Source organism: Sturnira hondurensis, unplaced genomic scaffold (genome assembly GCF_014824575.4).
Source record: "Sturnira hondurensis isolate 20B ecotype Veracruz unplaced genomic scaffold, ASM1482457v3 Scaffold0006413, whole genome shotgun sequence".
Classification (NCBI taxonomy): domain Eukaryota; kingdom Metazoa; phylum Chordata; class Mammalia; order Chiroptera; family Phyllostomidae; genus Sturnira; species Sturnira hondurensis.
The window spans coordinates 39,535,436-39,548,636 of NW_028079044.1; the positions used below are offsets into that span (position 1 = coordinate 39,535,436).

A 13,201-nucleotide genomic window follows, 5' to 3' on the forward strand; every position below is an offset into this window, starting at 1 on the left:
GGGGGGTGTGCAGTGCACAACCTACATAGCTGTGTGTGATGACCTTGAAATTGGCTGAGACAACACTGTTTGCCCATCCATTACTCATTTGTGCATCCTTCCCCCTGAGCTATGAAAAAGAGGCGTCTCAGGAAGAAAATGGTCTTTAAATCTATATCTTTTTTTAAATGAAGAAACTGCTGCAAGCGAACAAACAAACACCACCACCACAAGAAAGCAATGACAGCGTCTCCCCGGCGCCCCTGTGTCATAGGGGTTAGAGTCTCCTCCCTCCAGTCTCCCCTTCCATCCACCCACAGAAAGCAGCAGGGTACCTTGTGTGAGTAACTGGAGGTTTCTGACTTCTTCTCGCACTTTCAGCTGGAGCACCTGTTGTAAGATGTGCTGCCGGAGGTTTTCCTGGGCAATCCCCATTCGCTCAAGCTTTTTGTCAGTCAGTCGCAGCAAGGCTCGCCCTGTGGGGTTTCAAGAAATAAAGGAAAAGCAAATGAGCAAGGCCTGGAGAAGAGTTTCCATCTTAGCCTTGGCTAATTCTGCCGTAGCAGAAGTTTCCGTCTAAACACAGACCCTTTAGGACACAGGGCCCCTCATTATTCTACCTGACAGGAATGGATAATCCAGATGAAAAAAAAACTGCACAGATTAAAAAAAGAGAAGCCCAATTTGTATCTAATATTGGCAATCCCCAACTGACCCACAGACTGAATTAAATAAAATAGCAACATTTCAACCTGGGTATCTGGGTCATGGACTGCAGGTTTCCATAGAAACAAGGCCCTTCCTTGGGTCATGGCTCTGAGGCTGGCCTGTGCCACTGACAAGCGAGTTGAAGCCCTGGATTCTCCCACTGCGGTTGGAGAGGAACTGCAATGCCGATGAACCCAGGTTATAGTATCGTTTCTGGGAAATACACATTCAAAGTTCCAGTTTCAACCTGCAGCGTGAACTTCCCTGCTGTACCCCTGGTGTTGGGTTGCAACTCCAGCTGGTGGGAGCCAAGCCTTCATCCTGATCCTGGCCTAAGGCAAGGGTTCCAGCAGTGGTGAGGGTAAGAGGAGGAGGGCGAGAGCGAGCGTCTGCAGACTGCAAAACTTGGGGGCCCCAGGGTGAACGTCTGAAGTTTGCACACACCCCAGGCCCTAGAGAGCCTGGTGCGGCTTCCTTTCAGCCCATTCCTTTCCCTGGAAGGTCTGCATGCTTCCCTTGTTTCTGTGGTTTCCATCAGATTCCCAACTTTTCCCCGCCCTGTGCTTGCCTTGAAATAAGCATACCTCCATTGTGAGAGCTGAGACAAGAAATACAGAGAATGATTGTTGTCAAGTGCCCACGGCACCACCCTGTGCTCTTGCCCCCAAAGCCCCAGTCATCACACTGCAGACCTTTTCTCAGTTGATGGAGAATACACAGAGGCCACTACATGTGATCCATGCTAAGTCTTCAGGTAAAACAGCACATACACTTCAGAAAATAAATAATATACCTCTCCACGCAAGAAACCCAGTAGTCAGAAGGTGGGGTTCAGTGGTACACCAAGACTCTTATAGACAAAATCTGTCACTGTTTTCCTTAGATGGCCTCTGGAGTGCCATCGAGGCCCTGATTTCTGGAAAACCTTTACTGTAATCAGACCATCTCCAGGAGCAAATGTCCCATCAACCTCCTAGCCCTCCTGTTGACCACAGAATAAAAGAGCGTCCCCAATAACCATGGTGCTGCTTTTGATGCAGGTATCAGGAGAGGGATGAGTAGTCAATTATCAGTTACATCCTTTTCTACAATCTATATGGTCACTTTTTGTTGTTTACCATAGAAATCCAACTGGTCAATCAACAAACATTGATTGAGCACTTACTATGTCCTAGGTTTACGCAGTGTGCTCTGCAGGCGGCTGCCTACACAGGAAGGAACCAGGGAGGGGGAAATCAACCCAATCTCAGAAAAGCAACACCTCCTAGATTTCCTGAGACCCCCACACTGTTGTGCAGGTGATCTAGGCTGCAGGGCCATTCGTGGACTCCCAGAGCCCGGGAGATGAAGAAAGCATCCAGTCCTTCCAATGGCTGTGCTCCTGGCCTTTTACTTCTTTCCTTTTTTCGAGTGTTTCTTGAGAGCCATAAATGCCTGACACCGTTCTGGGTGCTGGGATTATGGAGACAAGTGGTGTCTTCTCTCTCCAGCAAGTTTACCATTTAGTTTGAGGGACAGGCAGTATACGAATGCACTGATACACAGGGGCAGACAGCGACCCCCCCACTGGCGGGACAGACTTATCAGAGTTTGGGTGGTGAGAAAGGACCTCTCTGAAGAGCCAACCCTGGAACATCTACAAGTGTCAAGCCAATTAGAGAAATGGCAGGAAGGCTAGCGTCGCGAGGGCAGAGTAGGCAGGACAAGAGAAGGACAAGAAATGGGGGTTGAAAGATGGGGGGGGGTGCCAGATCAGACAGGGCCTCCGGGGCCTTGCTGCAGGGTTCTGGCTTCATTCTGAACGTGGAAAGGTTTGTGCGAGGGATGACTTGGGCATGGTCCCCACGTACTGGAAGGTTCTCCGTGGTCACTATGTGGAGGACGGGTTAGGGATCGAGAGGGAAACGTAGGGGCAACGAGAAGAGTCAGCACACTGCTGGGGTGATCAAAACAGGAGGTGATGGTGCCCCGAACATGGGTGGAGGAGCGCAAAGGAGTGCTGGGGTCCTGGATACATTCTGAAGGACTTTGGGACCCCTGGAAGTGGGCTATGCAGGAAAGCCGATGTCAGAAGTGACTCGGGTTTTCCACCTGAGCCCCCGACGGCCCGGAGTGTCCTCTCAGTGCTCGGAGAAAAGCCGCTGCTCCCCCAGAGGATGAGTTGGAGGGAGGAAATCTCGTTCGTGTTATTGCCGGTTTTTTTTCTCTTGAGAGCACTAGGGATCTGGAGAAGTTACGAAAAGGATAGAACTCAACAAGGGAGCACAGTTAGAATATTTTCTGCTTTCTTCCCCATACTGCTTTCTTTCCTTTGACATGCTCCTCAAAGCCCAGAGCTCTGAGTTGACTGGAGGGGCGAGGTGAGCGTAGGCATACCGTAGCAGAATTTAGAGAAATACGACAACCCTCTTACAACCCAAGCTCTGTATTCCTTCACCCCAGAAGATGTCTTCAGTGCCAAAAATATTTTCCAGGTCCCCTTGTAGAAGTCCCAGCCAGGGACCACTCTGTGAAGAAGTTCACCCAGCAGACACATGGATCTGATACTCTGCTAACAATCTTGGAAAATCAGAATTTTGCTGCAACTGAAGCTTGAATGCATATGTAAAAGCTTTATCGTCTGTGACCCATGACAATACCAGCTCCATGGGAATAAGTACTTTTCCTGTCAGGTTCCCTCGTGTCCCAAGTTCCCTGTTGTCATCTATGTGCTGGGACATAGTAATGTTCAAGAAACATCTATCGATGGACTATGCTTAGTGCTAAGACGAATGTTGTCTTCGCTCCTCACATACCGATGACCTCAAGGTCACCACATTATTGTCTTTTCTATTGTAAGACACTTGATTGAAAACTGACTCTCAGACAGGACAACAGCCACGAGGACCTGAGTGCAGCAGAGCGGGGAGGTTGCATTTCATTGGTGGCAACCACAGATACACCTGCCCAGTGAAAGGAACAGAGAACTCGGGACGAAATGAGTACTTCACCTTCCTGCAGGCTTAAAGACAGACAAGCGTCTCGTCCTGTTTCTGAACAGGCACCGAGCGAGACTATCAGCCTTGCTGGATGGATGGGCAGCAAGAATGGGCGAGAGACCATCGACTCAGACAGGAGTGGATTCGTTGCCTGGGGACGCCACAACAAATCACAACACATGGCGGCTGAAACCAACAGAAACGCCTTCCATGGCATCCTGGAAGCCGGAGCTCAACATCAGGTTCATTGGGCTGCAGTCAAGGTATCAGCCGGGCCCCCACACTCCCTCTGGAGGCTGTAGAGAACATTCCTTCCTGGAAACTCCCAGCGTTTCCTGGCTGCCACTCTCCGTTGTGACTCTGTCACTCTGACCTCGGCCTCTGTCCCGTGGGTGTGTAATCTTGCCCCGCCTCCTCTCTTATAAAGACACTAGGGACTTGCTTTAGGGCCCCGGTAATCCAAGATCGCCTCCTCATACGAAGACCCTAACTTAATCACAGCCACAAAGATCCCTTTTCCTTACAGGGTGACATTTACAGGTTCAGAGATTAGGACCTCATATCTCCGGGTGGCCCTTACTCAGTCCATCACGAGCTGGGTGCACGGGACTCATGGTGTCCACGTGGAGAGCTGCAGTGCAGGGAGAGTGACTTTCTAAAACCACACGAAAGATGGGGGCAAGATTTGGGTTTCAACATGTATCTCCAACCTTCAGGTCCAATGTGGTCTTCGGTTCAGGTGCCCACGCCCCATCCCCGTGTTTCCAGGTCAGACAATTGTCACAAAAGCCCTGTCACAGCATTTCAAGATGAAAGATCACAAACCATAAAGCACAGAGTTAGTTGGAGGACGTGCCTTGAGCTTGCCCCCTACTGGGAAGTCTTGGTACTACAGCAGGTGGTTGGGAGCCCACCTTTCCCAGAGAAGTGGCTGAATTACAGATAGGGCCTCTTTTCTGCTAGAAATAGAGGCCACTGTTCAGTTCCCCAAACAAATGGCCACTTGTTTACTGGGTGAGCTCCAAATCTGCTCTCAGGTAAAGGTCAGCATCCTACTCCAGGCCTGGCTGGGCCAGAGAAAGAGTGACAGGTGTTGGGCATAAAAGCAGTGTTCTACAGCCCGAATCTGTGTTTCTCACCATTATTCCAAAATTGGGATTTCTGGAACAAAGAAATTACGAGAGAGGTGCCATCGCAAAAGCATGAGCTCCAGAGCTAAGAGGCAGAGATATGAGCCCAGAAAAGCACCCCTGAGTCTTAATTCTCTCACCTCCACAGTGGGCATGAAAATGACACTATCTCATGGCTGACTGTGAGGACCAAATGACCTAACGCACACGCCCTTAGCAAACTGGTGTCACTCTGAGAGTACAGTTTGGGTTGGACAGTTTTTTGACGGCTGAGAATGCTTCCTCCTTCTCTTCTTCCTGCTCCTTGTAACAGTGAGTACAAAAGCAAACATTTATTAACCAGTTACTATGTGTTAAATACCGTCCCAAGAGCTTTACACGGATTACCTCATTTTCAAGAATTCTCAGTAGATACCATTATTAATTATAATTAATTAAGAGCTAGGTCACACAGCTAAAGGTCAGAGGCACACGAAACTGCAGACCCGGGATGCAAACACACACAGAAGCCATGCCCTTAATCCCCTCCCTGAACTGCCGACCAGGGATTCCTCCGACAGACCTACTGTGCTCCCAAGCCCACTTCTGCCAGTCCGCACATGGGGATCCCCACTAGGGCAGGGGAGAGACCGATGGCCAGACAGGTCACCGTTTCTGATGACTTAAAGGCAGGCAGGGCACGCTTTGGCAAAAATTCATGATGTACAAGGCTGTGATGGTTCTGGGTCTTTGGTCATCACTCAGTGGGGCATGACGGGGCAGTGAGGGGTCTTCGAGCACAGCCGCTGAACCGTCCACTCCTTCACCGTGTAGCCCACCCACATCCACAGCATGGGCTGAGCATGTCACAGCGCTCGGCAGTAGGAGAGAAACTATCCTTGCCACGGGGACAAGCACATGGGTTCTTTGACAGCCCACCTACGGGGCACCCAGCTTAGCTGGGGCTCTTAGACAAAAAAGTAAACAAGCAAACAAAACAAGAGTCAGGAAGGAGGAAGTGCCTCTGAGGCACAGGGAACAGCCTAGGCAAAGGCAGGGCCACGAAAACCAAACGGCCCATTTAGGGAACTCCAAGAAACTGGGCCGTGTGGAGCGTGGAGCGTGAGGCAGGGAGCACACTGTGTGGTGTCTCACGAGCCATTTCACGATGCCCACCTGGCAGGTGGACCCGTCTTACTCCTTTTCCCCCCACCGCAAAGCACCACACAGAAGACACAGAGAAGACCTTCACAGCCGTAAAACACTCCCATTTGTGGAACTCACGTTAGGACTAAGTTTTGCCTATACGGCCTCCCCGCCCATTTCTGGTCAAAGAATCCCTCCTTAGTCTTTTGAAAGCTGCTCCTCCTCACCTGGTGGGCATAGTAAAAATGAAAAAAAAAATTTCTGTAGCATTTTCACTTCTAAAATACTGTATAATTTTCTTGCTCATTACGTTTATTTTTTAGTTTGTGATTCCCTCCTGCTCCCTCCTACAGGGTAAGACCCACAAGAGCAGGGCCTGACTCGATGTAGGCACTAAGGAAATACAGTATCTGTTAAATTAATGCTGGCTGTGTGACCCAGACCAGGCAAACAAACACTCTTTACCAGAATCGCGATGGTTTCTCAGAGAGAAGCTGTCTTTCTACTTAGATCCTGTCTCAAGGGACAACATAAGCCAAGACTTGCTGTCCGTGGCTGTCTTTGCCACCATATGGAGGGATTTTTTCGCCAGAAAATTAAGACAACAGAGGGAGAGAGCTGAGAGACAGAAAGGGAAAGAGAGTGTGAGGGATGGGAGAGAGAGAGATAAGGTGGCACGATTTGATTTCCTGCAACGAGCAAGCAGGGCCTGCTGCAGTCAGACACCCCTGGGTCTCTCATTTTTATGTAAGTCAACACCGCGGGGAGGAGGTTTGTGAGCTGAACTCATTCGCAGCACTTGCACCCAAGAGAATCTTGACTTACAGATCCAAGCTTGTGAGTAATTCTCAGCCGACTCGCTGCCTTGTCCGGCTTATCCCCATTCCGAGAAAGCCCACCATGGGGCAGGAGAGTACGAAAAATAGGAACCTATGGGAATTTGCTTTCAAAATATCAATCATTGGTAAAGTTTGGTATTTTAATTAGCGTTCCTTACAAAGTATTTGGAATACAGCCTAATTCGGATTGCATGCTCCTGTACGTTTGATGTGCCTGGGGTAGCCTCCATACCCAGTTCCACCAGAGGTCACAGAGTCAGACGTCACCGGCGTGACAAAACGGTGTGCAGAGCACTACGCTAAAAGAGGATGGGGTTGGGTGGACTAGTCAGTTTTATTTTCCTAAAACAAGTAATCCACAACTATTTTTGCTAGAATACAGGCTGAGTATTGCCACGTCTATTTTTAAGAACAATTGAAAATCCAGAAGTCTTATGAAATCCCCCAATTTCAAATTTGCCCATGTTTTCCGTCCTCTGAGAGCCAAATAAATTGCGTACATGGGTCATACTTGGCTGACAAGTGGCCTCTTTCAACATCTGACTTTTAACCCTCTTTCCGCCACGTCGCCCCTCCCACTCGCGAGGAAAGGGATGTGGGCAGTCTCGCCGTCAGGGTTCCAACTGACATTAGGAATGGACTCCAGGCTCCGTGACTCCATTCTGTACAGCCTTTTCTAAATTAATAGCCCGAACTGGTCCTCTGTCTTTGGTGTCCTAAACACACACTGCAAATCCTTTCTCCTTACTAGCCCCCGCCCAATGCCTGACTTCCTGAAGGTGACTGCGAGTCACCAGTACCAGGGCTAACAAGGACTCGGAGGTCGGCCAACCCATGGCCTCACTTCCTGGCAGGAATGTGCACAAACCCTTCCAAGACCAACACGTCTCTTCTCCCTTCCACCTGTGAGCACAGCCCGCTCTTCCCAGCCTGAGAGCCAAGGCCGGGCACTCACTTGGTTGCTTTCACATGACTAGCAGTTAACTGAAGGCCCTTCTCTGGGCCGAGGGGGGGAAGGGTTAGTGGATATTTGCCTTGTGGTCACTGTAAGTAACGTACCCTACTGATGGGAACTGTACGCGTATGTTGATACTTTTAAATCAGATTTAGGTTAAAAGACTGTTTTAGACAATATAGGTTTTTGTTTGAACATATTCAAGTGCTGATGGTGTTAATAGGAATAAACTGAAATAATGTTAATTCCCACCGGAAACAGAAGTTCAGAAAGAAATTATACATCACAATGTTTTTCAAACAGTGTGAGAATGTGGCCATGCACTACTTTTCTGCTCTTTAAGGAAGCATATACAGCTTCCAAACAGTGAATTCAAGGTCAAATCCTTTAGTGCTGTGGGTAGTACCCAGAATGACCAAATCCTGCCCGAAATTAATTTTTAAAAACCTCCTTCAATGTTTTGTTTGGGGATTCTGTTTTCGTAGCTGGGAAGACTCGGTAATGACTTTCTCTGTACCTCTTTTTTGAGCAAAGAAGTCTGGTACCACTATAACACAGACTCCAGCCCAAGATTTATGACACCATAAACAGCCTTCACGGTCTCTCCTGGTTGTGGTAGGCACAGCAACACCCGGTGTGCTGGCGTTTACTTGTCAGCGTATTGGCGCATTGTTTCGGGATTCTCTGTTCACTGCGTGTCACTAGGTGAGCAGCCCTCTGGGCATTAGACAGCTTCTAAAATTAATTACCAAGAAGCATGTGAGAGACCTACCGACAAGTCCCCCCACCCCCGCCTGGATGTTCTGCTGGTGGCCGTACAGCCAAATGTGAGTGGTGTTCCTACGCAGAAGGGACGGGCCCCGGGCATGCCGGCTGCTACACTCGAATTCATTTGAACTAGTGGCCTGTCGCCAAAGTATTGTTTAAAACGTTTCAAGGCTACTTTGACTTTCTCTTCCTAATACCTAGGAATTGGTTTTCCTTCAACTTTTTTTAAAATTAAATATTTTATTTATTTATTTTCAGAGAGAGGGGAAGGGAAGGAGAAAGAGAGGGAGAGAAACATCAGTGTGTGGTTGCCTCTCGTTATGTCCCCGACGGGGGACCTGGCCTGCAACCCAAGCACATGCCCTGACTGGGAACTGAATCATCGACCCTTTGCTTCACAGGCCTGTGCTCAATCCACTGAGCTATACCAGCCAGGGCTTCCTTCAACTTTTATACGTTTAGCTTTATTAGTGTCAGGGATTTCTTTAGCAGAAAAAGTAACAAGTGAGGACTGTCCTCACTCCAAATATATTCAGTAAAAGGGATAAGAACTGCTTCTGTCTTCAGGGAGCTAAGAAAAAAGTCACCTGCAGATATAACATCAGCAAGCATGAAACAGCCTAAAAGCAATTACAGTACGTCCTCATTTAATGCCCTTGATAGGCTCTGTCACTCTGAGTGAAACGATGTATAATGAAACCAGTTTTAGCATAGGCAAAAGGATACAAACAACAGTTAAGTTCCTACGGCATCTCATCCATGTTACCACAAAATGATGTGGAACAAAATGATGTTACTTGAAAGCCTGCTGTATGTGATAACACCTGTAGGCCAAAGACCATGAGGGCCATCGGATCTACCGGGAAGGCTTTGGAAAAAAGAAAGAGGTCTTGGGTTTGGAGCTGAAAGTTGGGCTGGATGAACCGGTTATTTGCTACGGCGCTCCTGTGCTGATCAGCTCACTAGGCTTCGGTCTGTTCACACGTACCTTGGGGATGAGATGACACCTTCCCTCCCAAGTTGTGCTGATTGAGTCCTCTACCAAGCAAGCAGAATAGAAAGTAGCACTGGCACTTTTAGAAAACAGACCCAAAGAAAGATAAAGGGCCCATCCAAAAGCCATGGACAGTGGTGTAGCTCATGCCAAAACTATAAGGGGGGCACCTGACAGGATGGCATCCTGATGGTAACGGTGGGGATTCTTTTTGGGAGCGCAGGGTAGCAAGGAGAAGGAAATTATGCTTATCGTATGCCACATTTCAAAAGCCATCAACATGACATGCAAGTAGAGTGGGACATAGCAGCTTAGCTTTGCCCATTTTGACACTGTCAGCATCTGAGGCTGGGTGGCTGTGGGCTGTGTCAGGCACTGCAGGAGGCTCTGCTGCATCCCTGGTCTCCACCTGCTCGGCTCCAGGAGCACCTGTTCCCAGCTGTGCCTATCGGAATATCTCTAGCGTTTTGCCAAATGTGCACTGGAGCACAAATTGCCTCTGGTTGAGAAGCACTGATGTAAATGTTGGCTTTCAAACAACTTGAAATGCTAGTCCAAGAGACAAACGAATCCTCAGTATTGGAGGTTCATGGGCCTCAGGTGAATGAGGAGGCAAACCAACACAAAACTTACTATTGGGAAAAGCACCCACTATGTGTCAGGCCCTTTCCCACCCACTGTCCCCCTGAATGCATGAATCAGCTCAGGAAGCATCCCTATCTCCATTTTGGAGTGGAGGAAACTGGCCTGCATGGAGAGAACGTACCAAAGCACGCAAGCAGAACAGGAGTTCCAACTCAGTTCTACAAGTAAAAGTTTCCATGCAATTGGTCCTGAAATGTCTCAAAACCCATAAGTTTAAGTGAGATTTAAGGTGCATCATCAGTGAAAGAGTAATGATAGTTACTGTTTGATAAGTAACAACAATTTGAGGGAACCAAGTCCAGAAACATTGACTGACGCTGGCATTGCTTCAATGCTGAAGAGACAGTAAAAATGAACGTTGACATAATGTCCCTTCTGCCCTCAGAAAGGGAGTAAAAATAAGCTCATTAAGCTTGAGGTTCGAAATTTGATGTCAACAGGTTACCTCACTGAAAGTTACGTTGGGTAAGATAAGCAACATGAACAGATTCTTTCCAGAGTTTCCTTTGCTGTGTCTCCCTAATGCTCTGCGTGCTAGCGTCTCTTCTCTCTTCCTGTCTGATGGGCTGGCTCAGGTCTTCCCTTCTCAGTGAGTCACCCCTGACTCCCCTTGGAACCTACAGGTAAAGCATGAGGTGGTAAATGTTATGGTGAGAATGTCTACTTCCTTACTTCAATTAAAAGTCCTTAAAGCAAGGTGTGTCTTTCCATGTACATATTGCCAACATCCAGGATACTGCTTAACAAACTTGTGAAACAATATATGACAGTGTCGAAATGAACTCTGTCACGAAAAACCCAAGTTAAGGGGACGGGGCAGACCCTAAGGGTGGCAGTCCCGCGTTACATTTTCACCTACGTTTGAACTGATTGGCTTTTCCATGTCCTGGTGCCAACCCCTTGACTTTGCAAAAGGACCGTATTGTAATGCTGGAGCAGGAGGAGGGTGGAAGGGACAGAATGAGAGGGGGAGGGGAGGAGCTCGGGCCGGGCAGAGCTGGACGGCCCCCGAAGGTTGTGGCACAAGGGAGAGGGGGAACTACATGGCCCCGACGGCACAGACAGCGGCTTTATGAGGATGAAGAGGATGCCCGCGCAGTTGGGTGCTTGAGGGCAAATCCCATCACCATGAATTATATGTCATACTGTCCGAAGCAAGTTACTGAACCTGATGTAAGTCCCCATCTACCCATCTTACCAACGGGTGTGACAGCGGTCTCTCTGTCAAAGGAGTGGTGGTGAAGATGAAGTGAGATGACCCATGGAAAGCACTTAGCACAGGGCCTGGCACATAATACATGTTTTCAGTAGAAATTAGCAACAAATGATGACAATGACGAGTCCTAAGATGGGGGACTTGGCCCAGGTGAGTCGATGATGCGCAGTATGGTCCCTTTGTTGCCAGAGATGAAACATACAGGACATCCATTTTCTTCGGCACAGCCAGTTTGTAGTTCCAGAAACCAATGCCTACATAGACTGCACTCACTGTTATGTTCAACCTCTGTTTGAGGGCTGAGGTCACTTAGCTGTCCTTCATGTCCCTTTTTATAATTCCATTATTACAGGATGTGTATCTCAGCTATTTAAAGCAATCTTGGATTGAGCTTTCTCTAAGGAACTCTAAGTTTCAATGAGACATTTCAAGAACTGTTTGGAATGAAAGTGGAAGCTGGGGGTGCGTAGGGCAGAGTAATGGGGGGGAAATGGGGATGACTGAAATGGAACAATTAAAAAAAAGAATTGTTTGGAAAGAAAGCAAAGCAATGCCCACTTGGGTTTTCTCCAACAACCACACACTAGGGACAGTATCCGAGGACCAATGCCACCACATACAAAAGGGTTCTTCAAACTCAAAAAGCCGCAAATCACTGTTGTACAACTTTGTTCACTGTGGGTAAAAATCAAAATATTCCATAGTCAGCAACTGAGTCTTTCTATGATTGATCATAAATAATAATACAATGTACCCAGAGAAATTTGGCAAAAAAAGAGAGGAAGATGAAAGAAAAAAAGCAAGATTCTTTGGTGAGATAATAGACCCAGAAAAGTGAAGGGACTTGCCCAAAGACACATGGCCAGTAACTGGCAAAGAGCAGAACCAAGACATCTGATTCAAATTCATGCTGCCTCTGATTAGAACAGCTACACGTACTTAAGTTCAAGTTCAGCGTTCACTTAATAAACAATCAGCGTTCTTCTAATGCCAACCACTGGCTAGGGTGTAACTTGGAACTAATGCCAACCATTGGGTGTAACTTGGAACTACAATCACACAGTCTCTGTGCTCGGACCTGCAGTTTAGTCAGGGACATACACATTAAAAATACCCCAAATGTAATTTTAATACAGCAAAAGAACAAAGTGCTTTTCCTGAGAAAAAGAGGAAACTCAAGACTGAGGTATGGAGAGGGGAAACTTGAAGGAATATTTAGGCTAAGACCTGAAGGATGAGAAAGGTGACGAGTCAGATGAGTGAGTTTTGAGGCAGAAGAAACAATGTATGCAAACGTCGTATGTAGAAAAGCACCTTCAGTGAAGGCAAGAGGACCAGTGAGTTGAACTTGAGAGAAGGGTGCAGGCCAGTGGCTTGAGATGAGGAGAGAGGACCAGGCAAGGGCAAGATCACTCATGGTCTTGGAGGCAAATCAAGGATCCTGTTACTGACTCCAAATGCGACATGAGGCGGTTTATATTTTAAAACTCTCTCTCTGGCAGCCTGTATAAAATCATCTCAGCTGAGGATCTAGGTATGGAAGTAGGATCTAGGTATGGTAAGGAGACTAGAACTTTTGTTGAGCCCAGAGATGATGGTGGCTTCTACTGAACAGGTGGTGATGGGAAGATGTGCAGAAAGAAAATACTTTGCACGTAGCATCGAAAGAATTTGGTGAGAGATGAGGTATCCGAGGCATGCATGAACGGAATGTCAAGGAAGATCCCTGTGTTTCTAGTTTGGGAGTAAGACAAAAGAATCTGCAGTTGCTGACCCGGGGCATACTGAGTGAGCAGATTCAATGGAGAAGGGAAATCCATTTGGTTAGGACTGACTATGAGATATTCAGCAGAAATGTAAAGCG

The 13,201-nt window shown here is 47.8% G+C and overlaps 1 protein-coding gene across 3 annotated transcripts in view; it reads right to left on the reverse strand.

The window, feature by feature from the left end:
* Positions 1-13,201, reverse strand: part of SAMD12 (sterile alpha motif domain containing 12) — a 335,623-nt gene that overhangs the window by 151,490 nt on the left and 170,932 nt on the right. For all 3 annotated transcript variants that reach the window (XM_037048435.1, XM_037048436.1, XM_037048434.1), the window contains exon 4: positions 315-455. In XM_037048435.1, the coding sequence (XP_036904330.1) occupies positions 315-455 (141 nt within the window). The remainder of the gene's footprint in view (positions 1-314; positions 456-13,201) is intronic.